General features: G+C 47.3%; 1 protein-coding gene across 8 annotated transcripts in view; it reads left to right on the top strand.

Moving 5' to 3' along the window:
- Positions 1 to 21,904, top strand: part of NEDD4L (NEDD4 like E3 ubiquitin protein ligase) — a 331,333-nt gene that overhangs the window by 124,214 nt on the left and 185,215 nt on the right. For all 8 annotated transcript variants that reach the window (XM_073584806.1, XM_073584805.1, XM_073584804.1 and 5 more), the window contains exon 2: positions 1,688 to 1,761. In XM_073584806.1, coding sequence (XP_073440907.1) covers positions 1,688 to 1,761 — 74 coding nt within the window. The remainder of the gene's footprint in view (positions 1 to 1,687; positions 1,762 to 21,904) is intronic.

Genomic DNA, 21,904 nt, shown 5'->3' with positions numbered 1-21,904 from the left:
GTTGGAGGGGGTTAAACATCTGCACTGCCATCACCATCTACTCCACCAGGGATCATCTGCAGTGCCGGCAATACTACAGTCGAACACTCCAACTGGCGTCACGAATCACTACATAACCTTTATCCCCAATCAATACTCCCCTTTTACATTACCGCCTGGGGCCACGGACCGGGTCACTGCCACTGTGACACATCCCTTTAAGACGTCCGGCGCGGTACCGAGTATCCCACTGCCTCTGGGGCGCGTCAATTTTGTTGTTCCAGAAAATGTCATGTAAAGTGCAACCTTTCTGTGAGGTGGACATAACCATGCCTGCATGCACAGCCGATAAGTCACTGGACTGGCCGCGGTAACTAAGGTTGAGGGTTACTGTCCTATATCTCGGTTTCTGGCTATCTTAAGTGCCTCCTTGATGGTGAAACCTCCAAGAACTGTGCCTCTACTGCACCCACCATGATACTTTGTGAACATCTTCCCTTTCTTTGTTTCGCTGTACCATGCCTCTGCTGGGGTCACACTACGTACACCCCCTGTTCCCTTTGTCCCCATGCTCATCAGACCAGCAGAAGTTTATTGTATCACAGTTGTGTTGTTAATTTTTATGTGGTCAATCACCATGGAGCGAATCGCAATTATAGAGCTTTGACGCCATCACTGGGGCACAGGTTCCAGCTCTATGAAATATTTAACGATTCTTCTTGACAATCATAACAGAAGTGTAAATCAGCGCAGTGGCGCCGGAAGCAGTCTTTCCAATGTGACATGTTTAAATACAGCTTCATCAGAATTCTGTAACTTTATTATACTTTTTCTCTGATTGCTGTTAGTGAAAGTGTAAACTATTTGGTAAACTGGAATTGTAAAAATTAAGACCTATTGTAGGGAGAAAAATGGAGCACTCAATCACTGCACGTCAAAATAATCTTTATTTGCGTTTCCAACAGTTTGTGAAGACATTGTGGCTGATAACTATTTCGTGTATAAGTCGCGCTTCCTCGGAACCTTCCTGAACCTCCTACTTGCAGTCATCCCTGGGGCTTTTTGATTTATACGTTAGCTATTTTGCACAAATGAGGTCATGCTGGGACTAATAGCCAGAAGAAGCGCTGTGGATGGTGCCAGGTAGAAGGAGGTTTGCAGGATTTCTGTCCTGCAGCCACACTGAAATAGTCTATTTTTCACCTAGACAAATTTGAGCAGACTCTCAGCACAGTGTAGAATTAGATTACAATTTATGGAGGAGGGATGCACAAGGAGAAGAGACACTGTCATCTCCAAAGAATTAGGCCTCTGCTGCAGTTTTATCATATTGAGGCACTGGATTCTCAGCTACACTGCTCAATACTGAGACTCTGGATTCACATCTACACTGCTCAGTACTGTTGTATAATGTCCTCTATGCTGCTGCTGCTTCTAAATGTATTGTACAGAGACAGAACAGCAGGAATACCTCATGTATGTGTGTGCGGGAGACATCATAGCAGCTAGTTTCCACCCACTAGCTCAGACAACTAAAAACTATAGAGAACACCTGCAGAGGGGAAAGCTGGTGGAAAACACAGGATAAAAGTCATATAATTGCCAGAAATAGTATTATTTCTCATGTATACACTTAGGTTGACCTGTCACTTGAAATGACCGGTTCTTTCATTGTGAATAACCCCTACTGTTTTTTCTTTTTCCTTAGGAGGAATCTCGTATCCTCAGAGTTAAGATTGTATCTGGCATTGATTTGGCAAAGAAGGACATCTTCGGAGCTAGGTAATGGAGAAAAAAAAATCAACCTGTTGTATGTCTTATGTGTGTTTTACTCGATAGTCTAAATTGATGGACAGAAAATCAGCTGCGCGCTAGTTGTAGACCACATCTGTTTCCATATGTGGGGGGGGAAGAAAATGCAATCATTCCATGGTCAACCACAATCACTACTACCACCACTAATCACCTCCACCAAAACCCATGGGACCCCATCAGGGCTACCCATGTTTCAACTGTGTGGTTTCAAAAGGAATCTACTTTATTTTTTTTTTAATTCTTCCTTGCCGTTTTGGGTTTACAGCTCCTATGCAGACCCATGTCTTTCCATAGAGTGAATTAAAACCTTGTGTTAAGGCTCATGCAGACGTTCGTGTACATCGGTGCGGACTGAGATTGCACTGCACGATCTAGCCTTGGCTCTCCCGACCCAGGCGTCACAGCATCATAGAAGCGTATGAACCTTTCATGCTACAGCCAGGAAACCCGCAACCAGTCTGTACGTTGTGATCCAGTTCACATAAGCCCTAAATTATCGTGCAGTCTTATGGTACTCTTACTGGATGTATGCTTATGTGAGAGAGGGAAACTGCAGCATCAGACTACATAGGGATTTATATTGAGGCACTGGATTCACAGCTACACTGCTCAGTACTGAGGCACTGGATTCACAGCTACACTGCTCAGTACTGTTGTATAATGTCATCCATGTTACCATGGGGTTTGTAGTCTGTTACCATGGAGACGCATAACTCTGTATAGAAGCTGTATTCTCAAAACGGTAGGTTTTTTTTATAGGCAAGATGGTATATAATTTTAGTTTTTTTGTTGTGACTAGGTGTTGCCAAAGTATTCATACCCTTTGTTACTGAAGTTGCATGAGTGCTTTATCTGTGAATACCATCTTGGATTGATCTTGATTAGTCCTTTTTTTTTCTTTTTTTTTTTTCCTGCTGCTCTTACGGTGCAGAGCTGATAGTAACGCCATATCCCAATGCTTTATTTTTCTTCTTTTACATTTTTCATTCAGTCTGACAGCATATTTCAATTCAAGCAAAATAAACCATTGCCTCAGTGATGCCGGAGGAGCCTTGAGGGTGATGTGGTTATAATGGAGCCGTCCACTTTACTGTGCCCCCATGTCTCGTAATCATCAGAATAGATGGTCATAAGTCGCTCCTGGTGCCGCCTTCCTGCAGGCTCTGAGTGGGCTGGTGGAAGTGTGTGGCCCCCCGTTATAGGGAATGGTGATTGCAGATTTCTTCCTTTTCTGGATTTTCTTTGCCTTTTGATGTGGGCTGTGACTGTCGTGTCCCTGATCCGCTGATGTCCGCTGCGTGCTAATGATGGGGTAATGGCCTCACAACAAGCTTTGCCGTAGATCTGCGTGCAGCTTATTTACTTGCGCCAGCAGTAAAATAATCCCCATGAATAGTTAATAAATCCTCCATAACACGCGCTGCGCTCATCACCCACCGCCCCGAAATGTAAATATTCACATACGCCGTTACTGCAGCCAGACCAGCGTCTGTTGCGGATTATGGGCCCAAGGATTACTGATGGCGGCATTATTAATGACTGCTACAGGGGGGTAATTTATCATCATCTTCTCATAACCCTAATATTAGTATTATTGTGGATGCATTACTTAAAGGGATTGGGCAGAATTTGAAACACACGGCTGCTTTGTTTCAGAAACAAGGACACGTGTGTTGAATGGTTAAGTCTGGTGTTGTAGCTCAGCTCCATTGAATTGATTGGTGGCTGAGGTGCAGTACCACACACAACCTGTAGCTTAAGGTGGCACTCTTTCTGGAAGGAAGCTGCTATGGTTATTTTTTTAATATTCTTTTCTACACAAACCCTTTTAATTGTTGTGCTATTTATACTATTTGCAGCTACTAGATTTTTTTTTTTTTTATCACTTTAATGGTTGATTATTATTACACTATTATTATTACTACAGGGTGGGCCATTTATATGGGTACACCTAAATAAAATGGGAATAGTTGGTGATATCAACTTCCTGTTTGTGGCACATTAGTATATGGGAGGCGGGAAACTTGGGTTGTGACCATGGTGGCCATTTTGGATCCAACTTTATTTTTTTCAATGGGAAGAGGGTCATGTGACGCATCAAACTTTTTTGAGAATTAGACGAGAAAAACAATGGTGTGCTTGGTTTTAACGTAACTTTATTCTTTCATGAGTTATTTACAAGTTGATGACTATACTGCTCCCGGAAGAAGCGACAACGAAACGTGCGTTGGGGTGGGGAGATTCTGCCATCCTGGGCCACTTTGTGTCTTCAATGTAGGTAAAATATTTATTTTATTTTTTTTTTTATCTGTTGTGTGCTCTTTCATTGATGTCTTGAATAGGAGAGTTTCTTATATGGTGATGGTCTCTATCTCACGCAAAGGACCCTTCATATGTGATGTTTGTCTCCACTTATTTATTAGAAAGCATTAGGTTGTTTACCTGATAGTTAGTAAAGCTATCAATAGTGGTTTTTAGGCAGTATTGGTAGTTTTTGTTGCATTAGCAGGACCTCCTCTATGGGCAGTGAAACAGAATTTTGTATATATAGAGCACTGGCATACTTAATATATATAAGGTTGGCTGTTATTCCCCTTCTGGGCATTTTGTTTTACCTTTTAATGTAAATTATTGTTGTGGATTTTAGTTATTTGATCTAATAAAGTTGTTTTTAATTATTGTATTTACGGTACTGGATTGATTTTTTGGCAAATTTATTATAAGTCCGAGTATGTGTGAAGAATTAAGGTATTGTTGACCTGTCCTTGGGTAACAGGATTTTGACTGGTCCCTTTTAAACAGGTAGCAGAATTATGAATGCTGCTCTGGGCAATAATAGTTGCAGCACAAGATTACAAGATAAGTTATTCATATAGTGTCTTTAACGTTTGGGTTTATGTCCAAGAAGGTTTCGGTACTTGGAATGTATTTGATTACTTATGATCTTTAAGTGATTTCTAGAATAGAAGGTCGGGGTCAGGGGTCACCCGGGGAGAGTTCTGCGATGCTTTTAAGGGAATTTTAAATTTGAGGGACATAAATTTTCTTTTTTGGGTGGGAGATAACTAATTACAGCCGATATGGCTGACACTACACCTTGTATAGGATTTCTATGCGCACAGGCTTGGTAAAATATGACATCAACCATTTTTTAGTGATGTCATCACAGAGGTGATGTGGCCATGTGAATGTTAGATTTGTATCAGAATCTGCAATCGATCCCCCTCGGGCCGAAATAATCTAATGTTTTACGATTGTGAATTATTTTTTTTGTGGAAATTATGGTAAAATTTAAAAAAACTATGCATTTTCGCTGTGATCAAAAAATGAAAACGCAAATTGTGAATGCAAGGTGATAGTGTAATGCAAGCCATGCAGCAAGGAGCTCATTGGTCTTCCTGCAGGAGCGCTACCTGGAGGGCAAATTCATCATTGCACAATTCCAGTTTACACACATGGACCTTCAATGTTGACTCGACCAGTTTGAGGAGTACCCTTCTAATGTACCTCACTGGGTCACCCCACGATATAAAGTCTTCACTCAGTGGATCCGTGGAGGGCATGCGACAAACAAAACACTGATTGCTCATTTATTGCGGGGGAAGACTGTGTTGGGGGAAGACCATTCTATGACCATGTGTCATGAGTTTTTTATTTTTCGTTGTTCAGTGGTCTAAGTTATAAGGGCTGTCTATTTATGATCGCTTATCTATCCATGAGATAAGAGAACTCATTGATCAGCGGTGGTTGAATCGGCCGTCAAGGCAGTGGGGTTACTCTGTACCGGGCCGGTGTCTCAGAGGGTTGTGTCACGGTGGCGGTGACCCGGTCCGTGGCCCTGGGTGTCCATGCAAAAGGGGTGAAACATAGCTGAATAAAGTTTATAGGTGGATGATACGTGATGCCACCTGTGGTGCTCGGCAATGAAGGGGTTAAGCCGACGCTGCAGGCAGATCCTCTGGTAGATGGTATAAGGCAGCAAGATGTAAGAGCTTCCCACAGGTAGAGCTGTAGTCCCAGGGCAGTAGTAATGGGTGTTGAGGAATCTCTCTTTTCCCTTCACCCATGACAGCACCACATGAGAGAGGGATCCGCCCCGCCAGGACAGGAACCTACTGAAACATAAGGGGCGGCACCTCTCCCCCGCTTCAGTTGGGTTCCTGTCCTGGAAAGGAATCCCTCTGACAGCGGCGGTGCCTGTCAGGATAAAAAGACCCAGGGCCATCCCGGCGTGTAAAAATGCAGGGCTGGCTTACCTGCGACGCTGGCCGTCGGCAGCTGGTAGCGCAGTCCCCGGGGTTTTTCCTCATACGGGCCCCGGGTTCGTGCGGGCACGGTCCGATGTCCTCCCTTCGGAGGTTCCTCCCTGTGCCGCCCTCCCCCTGCGCGCGCGCCCGTTCCTTCCCCTGCATGCAGGGGAAGCTGGGGGCAGAGACCGGCGTCTGACGTGGGAGCGCGACCGCTGACGTCATCAGGACGCGACGGTCATGGCGCCGGGCGCGACACCGGCCAGGAGAAGCGGCTGGCGGTCGCGGGGGGGAGGGGTAATGAGGGGCTCACTCACCGCATAAAAGGAGCAGAAGCGGCTGCAGGGGTGACAATGGCGTCTCAGGAGGATCGCTCACTGTCCCCATTGTCCCTGCCCCCATCGCAAGCTTCTGGTCGCAAGAGCCGCTCGAGCGGCAAAAGCAGCAGCCGTCCGAGTCACCGATCGAGAGATTCCTCGAGATCAAAAGAGCGCAGAGCACACGCTCCTTCGCAGCCCCAGAGCCCGGTATCCGTCTTTCCTGGGTGGTGAGTGATCTCCGTGAAAGTAAGACATTAATAGGCCTTCCTATGTCTTAGAAAGAAAAATAGAGAATGTGCCATATGCCACAGCCCTTTAGCAAAAGATTACCAAAAGGACTTGTGTCAGCTGTATCCAGCGGACTATGGCTGAAGAAGTGCCGAGCCTGGCAACAAACCTCAGATCGATAATAAAATCTGAGGTACAGGGCTCACTTAAAAAATTATTAAAAAAGAAGAGTAAGAGTAGGAGAACCTCCCCGAGTTCCTCGTCAGGCTCCTCCTCTTCGGAGTATCAAGTTGAGCACGGGTCATCTTCATCCTCAGACAGTGATACGGGGGGCAGACCTTGCTTTCCCATAGAAGATACGGACGCTCTCCTCAAAGCCATCATGTCCACTATGGGCCTGCAAGAGGAGAAGGTAGAGAGATCACTGGAGGATGTAATGTTTGGCGGCCTGCAAGAAAGGAAGAAGCGTACCTTTCCGGTCAATGACAAGGTTCAGGCCCTAATCGAAAGAGAATGGAAGAAACCGGAGAAGTCAGGTAGCCTTCCCTCCTCTTCAAAGCGAAGATACCCCTTTGAGGCTAAAGACACGGACGTCTGGGACAAGGTCCCAAAGATTGACGCAGCAGTGTCTGTCTTCCAAGAAGTCGGCCCTGCCCCTGGAGGACTCAGGGGTTTTGAGAGATCCATTGGATAAAAAAGCGGAGTCATACCTAAGGCACACTTGGGAGGCAGCGGCAGGGGGTCTGAAACCGGCAATAGCCGGCACCTGCACAGCCCGGTCATTAATGGTCTGGTTGCAACAACTTGAAGAAAAATTAGCCTCCAAGGTACCAAGAGAGAAAATATTGGGAGAAATGTACTTGCTACACGGAGCTGCCACTTTCTTGGCTGACACCTCCGCCGACTCAATGAGGTTAACGGCAAGAGCAGCGGGGCTGTCGAACGCCGCAAGACGGGCGTTATGGCTCAAAGGCTGCCCTGGGGACATTCAATCTAAAGCGAAATTATGCTCGTTACCATGTGATGGGCAGTTCTTGTTTGGGAAAAACCTGGATGACATCCTGGAGAAGGCCGGTGATAAAAAGAAGGGCTTCCCCAGATTCATGGGTGATCAGAGGAGACCGCCCTTTCGGAGGGGAAAGTTCAATCGGGGCCGTCCCCCGGGAGAGCGGAAAAGGTGGGACGACAAGAGGGAAAAAAGAACCAGGGTTCATGTTTGGGGGAACTACCTCAACCGCCAAAAAATCCCCGCAATGACGCCAGCCCTCCTGTGGGGGGAAGATTGAAGCTCTTTTCTCAAGAGTGGGAGAAAATATCGGCCAACAATTGGATTCTGAGCATTATAAAGAATGGCCTAAAAATCCCTTTCTTCCAGCATCCGAGAGCTTCATTTGTGGTAACCCCCGTCAGAAAGGAACCAGGAGAGCAATCAGCCATAGAAATAGAAATTTTAGGACTGTTGGAGAAACAAGTTCTAATAGAGGTCCCAAAAGATCAAGAGAGAAGGGGGTTCTATTCTCCCCTCTTCCTAATAAAAAAAACAGACCTCTCCTTCAGAACGATAATAAATCTCAGGCGCCTCAATCAATGGATCATGAACCAAACATTCAAAATGGAATCGGTGACTTCAGCCATAAAGCTGTTACACCACAACTGCTTCATGGCCGTAATAGATTTGAAGGATGCCTATTACCACATCCCGATGCACCCAGAATACCAGAAATACCTGAGGGTAGCCCTATACATCCAGGGCGACCTCAGGCACTTTCAATTTACAGCTCTTCCGTTTGGTATCTCCATAGCGCCAAGGATTTTTCCGAAAGTAATAGCGGAAATGACAGCTTTCCTTCGAATCCACAATGTGATTATGGTGCCTTACTTGGACGATTTTTTGGTCATTGACAATTCAGAACATCACTGCGCACATCAGGTAGAGAAAATAACAGAAACCCTGCAAAGACTGGGTTGGATGATAAACTTAAAGAAATCAAAACTTCAACCCCTAAGGAAACAAACATTTCTAGGTTTCGTCTTGGACTCCGACCGTCAAGTTTGTCTCTTGCCAGAGAAAAAACTAGAGAAAGTGAGAGAAATGACCCTTACAGCGATACAACAACCTCACATGACCCTAAGAAGGGCAATGTCCCTGTTGGGCACGCTAACAGCCTGTATCCCTGCGGTCAACTGGGCAGAGTTTCATACCCGACAACTGCAGGCGGAAATCTTGTCAGCCCAGAAACGATTGAAAGGGCGTTTAGAAGGGAAGCTGGAACTTTCCGAAAAGGGGAGAAACTCTCTCTCTTGGTGGCTAGACGGCACAAATTTAGCAGGAGGAACTTTGTGGCACAGGCCCGTGTCCGATGTAATATTGACGGACGCAAGCTCCTCGGGATGGGGGGCACACCTGAGAGAACAAATAGCCCAAGGGTCCTGGGGTCACCTAAAGCAGAAGGCTTCCTCCAACTTAAGAGAGTTAAGAGCGGTAAACAGAGCCTTGGGGGCATTCATTCCCATGTTACAGGGTCAAAATGTCCGAATTATGTCAGACAACAGGGTGGCAGTGGCGTATGTCAACCACCAGGGAGGGACAAGGTCAAACTCCCTAATGGACGATGCCAAAAGAATCTTTCTCAAAGCAGAACAACATCTAACATCCCTGACGGCCCTACACATCAAAGGGACAGAAAATGTTCAAGCCGACTTTCTAAGCCGCAACAAGTTAAAACAGGGAGAGTGGGCCTTAAATCGTGTAATATTCCAGAGGATAGTACAGTTATGGGGGCAGCCAGTGACCGACCTCTTTGCCACCAAAAACAACCGGCAAGTGAGGAGGTTCTGCTCCTTAAACCCAGGGGAAAACCCGTGGGCAGTAGACGCTCTGCAAATCCCGTGGCTGTTCAAACTGAGCTATGCCTTTCCCCCAGTAGCGTTAATCCCGGCAGTGGTAAAAAAGATAAGAGACGAGCAAGCCAGAGTAATCCTCATAGCCCCGTTCTGGCCAAAAAAAACGTGGTTTTCACTACTGCAAATGATGTCTCTCTCGGACCCGTGGGTACTGCCAGAAATTCCAGATTTATTAGCTCAGGGGCCGATATTCCACAAACAAGTCAAGGGGTTCCATCTGACGGCGTGGAATTTGAGAGGGCACTTTTGAGAGAGAAAGGGTTTTTCCCCGGGGTTGGTGACTACTCTAATGAAAAGTAGAAAACCTATAACAACCAACATATATGGCAGGACGTGGAAGAAATTTCTACAATTCCTGGGAAAACCGTTAGGTCAAGAACCCCCAATCGGGTCCATCTTGGAGTTCTTGCAGGCAGGCCTACAGCTAGGCCTGGCGGTTAATACCCTCAAGGTACAGGTTTCAGCGCTGGGTGCATTATACAATTGCAATATAGCGGCAAACAGATGGGTAGCCAGGTTCATAAAATCTTGCCACAGATCTAGGCCAGTTTCCCTACCAAAAATAGCTCCATGGGATCTAAATCTGGTGCTGGAAGCCCTTACGAAGGAGCCGTTCGAACCCATACAGCAGATTTCAACTAAAAATCTCACCCTAAAAAACATCATTTTGGTAGCTCTAACGTCGGCGCGTAGAGTTAGTGACTTGCAGGCCCTCTCAGTCAACCCACCATATACCCAGATATACCAGGAAAGGGTGGTTATGAGAACAGACCCTGCTTACTTGCCGAAAGTAGTAACTAACTTTCACCGAAACCAAGAAATTGTCCTCCCTTCCTTCTGCGAGTGTCCGAAAAACCCAGGGGAGGAGAAATTTCATAGCCTAGACGTTAAAAGAACCCTAGTAGAGTATATGTCTATAACCAGCCAGTGGAGGAGGTCCCAGTCCCTATTCGTAGCCTTCCAGGGTGCTAGGAAAGGTTATGGAGTGTCAAAAGGGACTATTGCCCGATGGATTAGGGAGGCCATTAGTGTAGCCTACTCAGCTAGTGGCGTCCCGGTTCCTGACGGCATCAAGGCTCATTCCACCAGAGCCGTGGCGACCTCCTGGGCTGAGAAAGCAGAGGTATCAATAGAGCAAATTTGTAAGGCCGCTACCTGGGCCTCACCCTCAACTTTCTTTAGACACTATAGACTAAATCTATCCTCCTCTGCTGACTTGACCTTTGGTAGAAGGGTGCTGCAAGCGGTGGTCCCTCCCTAAGGTGCTCGAAGTCTCTCCAGAATCTCTCATGTGGTGCTGTCATGGGTGAAGGGAAAACCACCATGGTTACTTACCGGTAGCCGGTTTTTCCGGAACCCATGACAGCACCCGTATATTTCCCCCCCTTTTTCACCCTTTGGGTGTGCACAATAGTCGGGTGTATTTGTGTGATGTGGTGTTGGATAAATATGTAACTAACCGGGAAGTCCTCTCAAATGCTCTGTAATCCAACTGAAGCGGGGGAGAGGTGCCGCCCCTTATGTTTCAGTAGGTTCCTGTCCTGGCGGGGCGGATCCCTCTCTCATGTGGTGCTGTCATGGGTTCCGGAAAAACCGGCTACCGGTAAGTAACCATGGTGGTATGCAGATGGGTTGTGTAGTCTCCTTCCTAGCACTTATCTGAGGCACTTGCAGTACTGAGTTACACTGAAGTTCCACTTGCTTGCTCTCTTTAGAACTCCCCTCGTATGGTAGCCTTCTTTTTCTGGCTCACACAATTTGCTGCTGTGCCTCTGAGTCTTATATGGGAACAGAGCATTTACAGCTTTCTGTTCCTCCAGTTTCTGCTGCAGGACCATCAGCATCCATACAACCTCGGATACCGGACTCCGGACCATGCGCTTACAGCTATAAGTGAGCCTGAATCCTGCTCAATCCTCCAGCTCCTCTTTTCCACATCCACACACTTCACCTTATTCACACAAACTGAACTAACTTCTCTTTCCTGGCCCCAGAGAGCAGCTCCTCCCCCAGTTTGGTTCAGAGCTCCCTCTGCTGGCCTGGAGTGGGAACTGTGCTGTGTGCTGGATTTACCTAATAGAGACCCTTCATTGCTTCCAAGCATGACATCGCCATCCCTAGGAGGAAGGTAATGCCACTGTGGTGACCATACTCCTGGGGGCGCCGCAGTGGTCCGACAGCTGGGACCCACACAGACCAGCAGAATGGTACAATTTCATCCTTAGTGGAACACTGTTATCTCTTTTAGACAGGCGTGGCCTTGAGCCAGCCTGATTGTTCCTACATCCTTTCCCTCTGGAGCTGGTGAGTGCTGCGCTCAGTTTTTTTTTTTCCTTTAGCCCCATAGAAAATGAATGGAGCGGCAGTCGGGCTTGTGCACCCTTAAAACATGGATAAAAGTTGTGGATAGAAAAAAAAATCCCATGATTCTGGTCCCTGCGGACGAGTCCCCACTGATCAATAAGCTACCCCCTTTTAAGGAACGCGTATCTTTGCAGCTAATCGTTCCTGATCTGCTCCATCCATGTTTACTAACAAACGCTTAAACCGGAGGACCCTGGGAACGCTTCTGTAGCTGTCCCAGTGTTCTCGTAACTTATAGGAATTGTTATACCGGGAACATTGTGTTTATCGCTGAGCTAAGTGAACCCAGCCAGACTTGTCGAAATGTCACCCCCGTTCCCCGGCAGAGGCCCTGTGGGGAAACAGCCGACTCAATCAAGGGAAATTTGTATCGCACAGTCGGGGTCTAGAAAGGAATAAACACAAACAAGCTTTTCCAGCTGCCGTTTACGAGGAGACAGAAGAGATAAATCCGGAGAGTTGTGGAGGGTTTAGAATGGCTGATGTCTAGCATAGCTGCATTTGTCGCCTTGATTTTAGAGTGTGTTGCCTTTATTTTAGTATTGCATTTGCACCTATTTTTAGGGTCCTGTCTTTTTTTTTTTTTTTTTTTTTTTGTGCTTTACTCATCATTCCCATTTTTGACTTTATTTTTAACGTCCCTTTTTGCTCATCTGTGTTTTTTTTTTTTTTTCTTTGTCACTGTGATTTGAATTTCAGGATTTCAGACATATTTTTCACCTGATTCATCATTTGTGACTTTTCAAAATTTGGCCCAAAATGTATTCAAGCCGACTCTACTTCTTGGAGTGATTTTGCTTATTCCTGAAGCTTTGCACAATTTTTGCAGCATTTTAGCAGAGCGTATGACTTTTTGAACGAAAAAGTTAAAAAAACGGTTTTAAGAACATGAAAAAGCATTTTACATTTTGCCCCAAATTCTTGTACCGCGTGCATTATTTTCATTGATTTTCCTGCAGAAAACGTCAGCGAAAACCAAGAGACAAAAAAAATAAAATGAAAAGGAACTTGATGAAATAAATGCAAATCTTTTGTCCGCACTTCACTGTAGTACCGAGAGATTCTATCCTAGGAACAATTTTTTGTTTTCTTACATAAATATTAATTGCCTGCTCTTAGGATGGGTCATCACTATATGATCGATTGGGGTGCGACTCCCCTGCTGATCAGTAATTTTCTGCTGCTGGCTGGATGCTCCTTTTCGCTGTCAACTGCATCCGCCCCTATTGATTTAAATAGGGTGGTGGATGTGCAGTACCCAACTGTGGCCACTCTGCAGTTGACGGATCTGTGCCACGCAGCTCTGCAAATTGATCACATGCCAATGCCGGGAACGTCTTATTGTTGGAGGGTGACCGGTGTTGCACCTCCACCCATCCCAGGCCATCAATATTAAAGTTCTGGACAACGAAAACTTATACAAATGTTCCTAGGCGAGAATATCTCCGTACTATGGTGCAGTGCGGTGGCACCATATGACAAACACTTGAATATTGACCCATGGGGATTCTTTGCGCCACCGAACATTCCTTAAAGGGGTATCACTATATTATAAATTGGTGGGAAATCACTTTTTTGATCAGCAGAAGTCCAGTTTTTGTAGAATCCTTTCTGAGTTTGGGCATGAAGGGTTCACAGGGCTGATTTTGGCTTTTTGCCGATTAGTGGCAAAGGAGTGCTGCTCTGCAGGAAAAAGGGGGCACTGCACTGGTTTAGCAGTGTTTCCCCTTCTATCTTCGGAACGGTGAGGATCTCTGACATCAGACCGCCACCGATCATAAAGTGCATTATCTAGCGATGCGGCGGTGCACGTAGCCTTCCAGTAACTTCATCAGCGAGTTAGTATCTGGCCGAGGCTCCCCTGTAATCCCTCTGCCAAGACTTCATAATTAAACTCCATAAATCGCCTTTATCTTCCCCCATAAACTAAAACGAGTAGAAACCACGTCATATGGTGGAAGACAATAGCCACCCCCTCCGTTCACCTTTTTCCCCATGATGCCTTTTTCTTCTGTTGCTGCCGCAGTTAATGCGTTCACGCGGTCATGGATCAGGCGAAATGTCGCATCTGATGTGTGACTCACATTATTCCTATTTACTCAGAAACTAGTCGTACTGGTGTGATCGAGCAGGTCGGGAATGAAAAAGCAAATATTTTATGCAATAATCTAACTACTTAGATTAGGGGTTATAAGAGGGTAACGTGCTGTGGTTAGGACTAGAGGAATGGGGGTAGGGCACGAGTGCTGCACTGCTGGGCTGTGTCCTGCCATGTATGTATCCTCTAGATTTTACTCTCCCCGCACAGCATGATCCGTCTCACCGAGATGTGTGTGTCTGTAACGCCTGTATGGTAGTATCTGTGTTACATAGGTCTGACCGTAACACCTTCTATAGGGTGCTTCCTATACTGTGATGTTACATAGGACTGCTGTCAAGAAATGTGTAATCGTTGATGTTTGCATAAAGCTGCCAACTAAACATCTTGTACTGTGTGGCATTACCTAGGACTGCTGATATCCCATTTTGTATCACCTTCTGTTGTGATACATTAGTCTGCCAGTAACGCCTCCTGTATCATTTGTGATACATAGGACTGCCAATAATCCCAGCTGCATCATGTTCATGTATGTTTTGTTACCTTATTTGTGTAATAATCTTGGCTGTTGTTGTGACTATGTAAAAATCTGTTATACGTGTGTGCGGTTTATTCACTGCTGGTATAGATGGTCATATCCAGAGTATGTCCAGCAGGTCTTTGCTATGCAATCTGAGAGCAGCATGATTTTAGTGTTGTGTCCCTTATTGGATTGTGTGCTCTAGTTTTAATACATTCAGTGTTTTATCAGCAGGAGATTATCACTGGCAGGACTAGGTGTCTTGTGACTCCTGGTCCAACCATGCCCCCAGCACCGATTGGTCACTTTCTGTGTACACTGTATATTGAAAGAAAACCGCTAATCAGTGGGGTGTGTGTGTGTAATAAATTGCAGGTACTGAGGATGTCGCCAGGGATCTGAGACAGACCAAGAGTAAGGCCAGGTTCAGATTGCGTTAGTGCAGTCTGTTCAACTTATGCGTTAAACGGACTACGCTAGCGCAACTGCTTTTTGTGGATCGCGTTATGTGATCCTGCTAACGCAGATGCTTCATCTGCGCTAGCTGTGACTGACGCTGCAGACAGCATCCGAGGGTCCGTTAAAAGAATGACGACACATTGCTAACGCATGTCGATTATGACATATGTTAGCGATGCGCTCGTCTATAGCAGTCTATGGGTGCGTTAACGCATCCGTTACATAGCGTTAATGCCGCTATGTAACGGATGCATTAAACGCTGCCCACAAATGCAATATGAACCCAGCCTTAAAGGTTTATTTACAGAGATTTACTCTCCACGCAGGGAGGAGCAGTAGGGGGATAAATAGCAGTGTAAAACAGCACAATGAAACTGTAGAAAGCAATAAAACAGTAAAGCAGGCGTTGAAAGGGTTTAACTCAGACAATTGTAACTTATCAGTCCTGGGAAAGCTTGATTGAAGTCTGCTTATCCCACGTTGGCACCGACAACAGCGGTGCTTGCAGTCTCTAGAGTCTCTACTCTGAATCAAGTTGGGACCTCAGGGATTAAAGCAAGTCTCCCCTGCTCTGAGTCACTGTATGATATCCCGTCTGTTTCTGCAGGAACGATGCTGCGCACACTGGGAAGTCTCTTTATCACACTCGGGGACTGCGGCTTGTCACTGCGGTCCCCGGAGCTGCGCTCTCGTGTCACTGTCTCTGCACTGTTGGGGGGGTAAGGCTCCACTAGTCACGGAGGCTATCGAGTCCGCGTACTCGCATACGGCGCTCTCGACACCTCGTCCTTCAGTCTCCGTCCCTTGACGGGGGGGGTTCTCTTTCTCTAGGAGCGCAGTGCTGCAGCCTGCTCTCCGTCCCGCTCTCTCTGTGCTGCGTCTCGCACGCTCTGCTTTCGCGCCCTCCCTCTGCACAGCTTCCTGTCCACCGTCCCTTCCATCACTGCCCCTCATGGTCACATGGTACAGTCGGTCTAGGCCAGAAAGTCTTCCCCCCCCCCCCCCCCCCCCCCGGCAACCATGCTGTCTGGATAGGTGGTTTCGGACATGGAGCAGGAGAGAGAACCCATTTTGGGCACTGCTTGCTCTTCATCCCCCTGTGACAGTACTGCTCCAAGCCCCTGCAGACTCCCATTGGTATGCAAGATGAATGGTTGAGTGAAGTCAGTGTAGGCTAGCACAGGGGCCTCTGTCAAAGCTTTCTTCAAGGCTAGGAACGCTTCTTCCTGGCGCTCTCCCCACTGTACATTCCTGCTTTTAGCTCAGGAGGGCACCCCTTTCAGTAGCTCGAGAAGAGGTTTTGTGATTCCCGTCGGAAGTATCCTGTGAGCCCCAGGAATGCGCGCACATCCTTCACGGCTTTTGGGGTAGGCCACTCCTGTACCACGGCAATCTTCTCTTGAGAAGCCTCACTCCTTTGGCTGAGACGGTGTGTCCCAAATACTCGATTTGAGTATGTAAGAGATGACACTTTTGAGGCTTCATTTTCAACCCATGCTTTTGTAGCCGACTCAGAACCTGCTCCAGTCTCTGTAGATGTTCGTCGAAGGTGGGGGCAAAGATAGTAATGTCATCCAGATAGATCAGGGTAGCTTCAAAGTTCAGGTCCCCTAAACACCTTTCCATGAGATGTTGAAACGTTCCCAGGGCGTTGGCCAGACCAAATGGCATGCGGTCGAATTCATACAATCCCATCGGAAGAATGAAAGCCGTCTTGTCTCGGTCCTGCTTGGACATTGGTACCTGCTAATATCCGCTGGCCAGGTCTAGTGTAGAAAAGTATCTGGCATTTCCTAACGTGGACAGGGACTCGTCTATTCTCTGAAATGGATACGAATCCCGCACTGTATAGGCGTTGAGCCAACGGTAGTCCACACAGAGCGTAAAGTCCTGTCCTTTTTCCGCACCAGGACAATGGGGGAAGCCCACTGACTCTCTGGCTCTTACTTATTACCCTCCTCTTCAACATTTGTGACAGCATCCCCTTCACCTCCTGGTACATTTGTGGGGGTATCTTGACGATATCGTTCCCTGATGGGCGCCGTATCCCCGGTGGGTATATCGTGTGTTAGTGCGGTGGTGCGCCCAAAGTAGTCTTCATTTTTGGCAAACACATCCTGGTATTTTCCTAGCACCCGGGGAACCTGTTGGCGGGTCAGTTCCGAGAGTTCTGCCCGCATATGTTCCAGTATTCGTCGCCCCTCCTTCAGCAATCGGGGATCGGGGGTTACTTCAGCATCTACAGTCACCAACCATAGATCTTCTGGCTTCGCAGTCAGCTGTACTGCTTCAGATGGTACTCATCGGTCCTGCCTAGGATATGGGCCACTTCACTCCTGGGAGGCAAGATCATGTCATCCTCTCCCAAATTTACACAGCACATGAGGACAGTTCTTTTCTGTACCATAGCCAGGGTCCGTGCGACTAATATTCCCAATGGAAGCTGGTCGGCCTTGCTAGGTTCAACTTGTACTTCAACCCCCTCCAGGGGGATGCCAGCCCGGATGGGCAAGGAAAGCAGTCTGTCCAGGGGGCAACACTCGGTTGACAGAGGCGGGCACAATTATTTTGCCGAGTGACTTCCCATCACTGTATGTTTCCTTGGCCTGAGCTGTCTGTATCAGTTGCTGGAAGACCCTCCTTTGAGGGGTATGGAAGCTTAATTGTTGCAGAACTGGTCTGGGGTTTCATTGATGAGAAGGCTCTCGAGATCTTTAAGCACATTCATGCCCAAAGTTCCGGTATGGTCTTTGGCCGCTTCTCCATCCACCAGCACTACTCCTCTTCTCCCTACATCCTTACAGCAGACTACTATGTTAATCCATCCACTCCTGCTACTGGGATGGGTGGTTAGCCGCCATGAGCTTAATCACTGTCCCCCATTCTGGCTGTAGCACCTCTGTGAAGTGATGGTGGAAATATCCTTCAGGTATGGTGGTAACTTGAGAGCCAGTGTCTACTAGGCAACGTACTGCTCGTACATTCATCTCAGCCCAGACCAGGGACAAGTGGAAACTAGGCTGGTGGGACTTTTGGTACTCCTCAAATTTTCAGGCCCCAGGCATCGTCCCCCAAGCTCGGAGCCGTCTAGTTTAATGGATGATGCTGGTAAGTGCACCACCGAGCAATATGACCGGGTTCTCCACAGTTGTAACATGTGGGTGGTCCTCTTCGCCGGGTGACACTAGTCTCACTTTGGGGGGGCTGTCTGTCTCGCACCTGTGGGCTGGACTATACAGCCGGGGTTCTCATGGATTCAGCCATTTCTTCACGGATCTGTTTAATCTCCCTCTTCAAGTCTTCCACCCATTGGGGGGCAACGGCCGTGGTGTAATCTACCTCCCCGCTCCGTACCTTCCCCACCGGCACTTGCAGGGCCTGCTTAATCATCAAGTCTCTCAAGCCCGTCATCCGCTGGTCTCGTAGCACAACGTCAGTTGGACCTACGCTATCCTTCCGGACAATGGCAGCATGGAGTTCCTGCAGCGCATTCATAAACTGCGTCACGGTCTCCCCCTCTCTTTCAACCAGGTGAAACAGTCGCATGCGCAGCTCCCCTATGTCAGTGGGGTCCCCATGCGTCTCTTCAAGTATAAGTAGAACTTTATCCAGGGTATCTCTTGTCTGGGGGTCTAAGCATAAGAGTCCCGTGCCACCCCTTCTAGGGCCATCACTGCTATCTCTGCCTCCAGGGCCGGCATCATGTGATGCATCTGTATCATCCCTAGGATGCGCTCTGTCCAGCTCCACAACATAACATTGTTCCCAGAGAATTTTGGCAAATTTTTAAACATGGCTCTAAGGGAGATGCTAGACCTGGGGCCTCCTCCAACTGCTTGGTCTGCCCCCTCCGCGTTGTTGTGTGACATACTGCTGACTACACCACTTGTAATAAACTGCAGGTACTGAGCATGTCTCCACGGATCTGAGACAGACCAAGAGTTAAAGGGTTTATTTACAGGGATTTATTCTCCATGCAGAGAGGAGCAGTAGGGGGATAAATGAGACAGTGTGAAACAGCACAATGGAACTGTAGAAAGCAATGGAAATGTAGAAAGCAATGAAACAGTTATGCAGGCGTTGAAATGGTTAAACTCCGGTAATTGTAACTAATCAGTCCTGGGAAAGCTTGATTGAAGTCTGCTTCTCCCACATTGGCACTGACAACAGCAGCACTTACAGTCTCTAGAGTCTCTACTCTGAATGAAGTTGGGACCTCAGGGGTTAAAGCAAGGAGCAGGGAGACAATGGGAAAGAGTCTCCCCTGCTCACTGAGTCACTGTATGATACCCCATCGGTCTCTCTGCAGGAATGATGCTGTGCACACTGGGAAGTCTCTTTATCACACTCAGGGGCTCCGGCTTGTCACTGCTTTCCCCGGGACTGTGCACTCGTGTCACTGTCTCTGCACTGTCAGGGGGAGGCTATCGAGTCCACGTACTCGCATACGGCTCTCTCAACACCTAGTCCTTCAGTCTCCCTTGAAGGGGGGTTCTCTTTCACTGGGACTTCGGTGCTGCAGCCTGCTCTCCGTCCAGCACGCTCTGTGCTGTGTCTTGCTCGCTCTGCTTTCGCGCCCTCCCCCTGCACAGCTTCCTGTCCACCGCCCCTTCCCTTTCGTCACTGCCCCTCACGGTCACATGGTATAGTGGGTGGTCCTGGCCAGAAAGTCTTACCTCCCCCCTCCCCGGCAACCCTGCTGTCTGGCTAGGTGGTTCCGGACATGGAGCAGGAGAGGTAACCCTTTTTGGGCTCCTCTTCCTCTTCACCCCCTTATATGTGTGTGTGTGTGTGTGTGTGTGTGTGTGTGTGTGTGGGGGGGGTTATACACAGTTCAGCATTCTGAGCTCTGCTACATTTACAGCAGAGAAAACTGATTGTATCACATGTGCTGCACCCAGTAAACTGGGTTGGAATCCCACCAAGGACAACATCTGCAAGGAGTTTGTATGTTCTCCCCGTGTTTGCGTGGGTTTCCTCTGGGTTCTCCGGTTTCCTCCCACCTTCCAAAGACATACTGATAGGGAATTTAGATTGTGAGCCCCATCGGGGACGGCGATGATGACGTGTGCAAACTGTAAAGCGCTGCGGAATATGTTAGCGCTATATAATAATAAAGATTATTATTAGTAATGGCCATGAATAGGTGTTGTGGATCATTACAACTGTTTCATTACTTAGATAAAAGACATGATCTGCTGAGGCCCGTTAGGTTTGCCCTCGCAGAGCTCGACCTTCTCATTCTTACCACCTCAGTCTTTGGTTTCTGAGAATGTTTTAGGCTGGGTTCACACGTAGCGGAACTCTTGCGGAAATTACAGCGAGAATTCCGGAATTCCATTCCGCGGGAACATCGCATTTTAAATTCCCGCGAGTTTCCCGTGGAAAAACTAGCATTTTGCAAGTGATCTGTAGCATCGCTTGGCGAATGGATTGACAGGTTGGTCACACTCGTCAAACAGTGTTTGACGAGTGTCACCAACTTTTTACTATTGAGGCCGCCTATGCGGCATCAATAGTAAAAGAATGTGAATAATTATTAAAAAAAAAAAAGTTATTCTCACCTTCCGACGTCCCGCGCAGCCTTCCCGCCTCTCTCCACGCTCCCTGTCCCAGTAATCCTTTGCGACAATTACTGTGATGACGTCCGTTCTCGCGGGATCGCGACATCTCACGGTCATTCGCAATGACGTCGCGTGAATGACCGCGAGACTTCGCGATCCCGCGAGAACGGACGTCATCGCTCGCAAAGGCTTACTGGGACCGGGAGCGTGGAGAGAGGCGGGAAGGCTGCGCGGGACGTCGGAAGGTGAGAATAACAATATTTTTTATTTTAAATTCTGTTTTTTACAGGGATATGGTACCCAAAGCCGGGAGGACAGTCTCCTCTCCTCCGGACCGTGGGTACCATTCGCAAATGTTCTGCTTACTTTTCGCATGGTGTGCACAGCCACATGCGGAAAGTAAGCAGAACAAAGCATTCCTATGGGTGCAGAATCGCCACGATTCCACGAGATTAACGAGCATGCTGCGTTTTTTACCGCAAAGCGATTCCGCCGTGGTAAAAACCGCAGCATTAGCACAGCATTGCGGAATCCCATAGGAATGCATGGGATTTTTATTTTTTGCGGCAAAATCGCGCGGTTAAAACCGCCGCGGAAACGCAAAAAAAAAGCCACGTGTGAACTCAGCCTTAAAGTTTTACAAGACCCCTTCAGATATAGCAGCGCAGCAGGTTTCTGCATCTACAATACCAGCCAAAAAGTCAATTGGTAATATCCTAAAAATGTTGTATACTATAGTCTGAGCAAGCGAAACGCATGAAAGTGATGGTATAATGTGTCCATACACTTGTAGGTTACAGCCTGTACTTTACATCAGAGCTGCATTTTCTATTTTCCGGGACTCTTAGCTGAAATCCTCTCGTGTTTCCTGCTTCTTCATTGTCTGCTCAGACCTTTTTATTCAGGGACACCGTATTTTCTTACCATGCATTGTAATTTGGTGTGACTGTCGCATCCCCATACTGAAACGGTCCCATTTTGGCTTTTGGGTGCTGGCAGACTAGTTCCATTTTAAGCTGTTGGGGGAGTGCAGACTAGTCCCGTTTTTTGGCTGTTGGGTGCTTGCAGACTAGTCCCATTTTGGATGTTGGGTACTTGCAGACTAGTCCCATTTTAGGAACAACTGAGCTGTGTGGTTCCTTACATTTCATTATTGAGTGAGGTTCTGACAGTTGGATCCTTACTATTAAAACGTGATGGGAAATCCTAGCAATGAGTCATCTCTTACCATGGCAGGGGCATAGCTCAATGACCTCATCATAAAAAAGAGGTCTAAGTCCTAAGATATCCCATCACTTATCCTCTTGGACATGTTTTCAAAATGAGGTTCTTTGTTGATCCACAAGTGTCCTGATTCAGATGATTTCTGTAGTAAGGGGGCTAGGTAGCCAGCGCCTGACAGATGT

Source organism: Dendrobates tinctorius, unplaced genomic scaffold (assembly GCF_039654945.1).
Source record: "Dendrobates tinctorius isolate UK_male_01 unplaced genomic scaffold, ASM3965494v1 ptg000085l, whole genome shotgun sequence".
Classification (NCBI taxonomy): domain Eukaryota; kingdom Metazoa; phylum Chordata; class Amphibia; order Anura; family Dendrobatidae; genus Dendrobates; species Dendrobates tinctorius.
The sequence above is the reverse complement of the archived record's forward strand: the minus strand, read 5'-3'. Positions and strand labels throughout refer to the sequence as shown.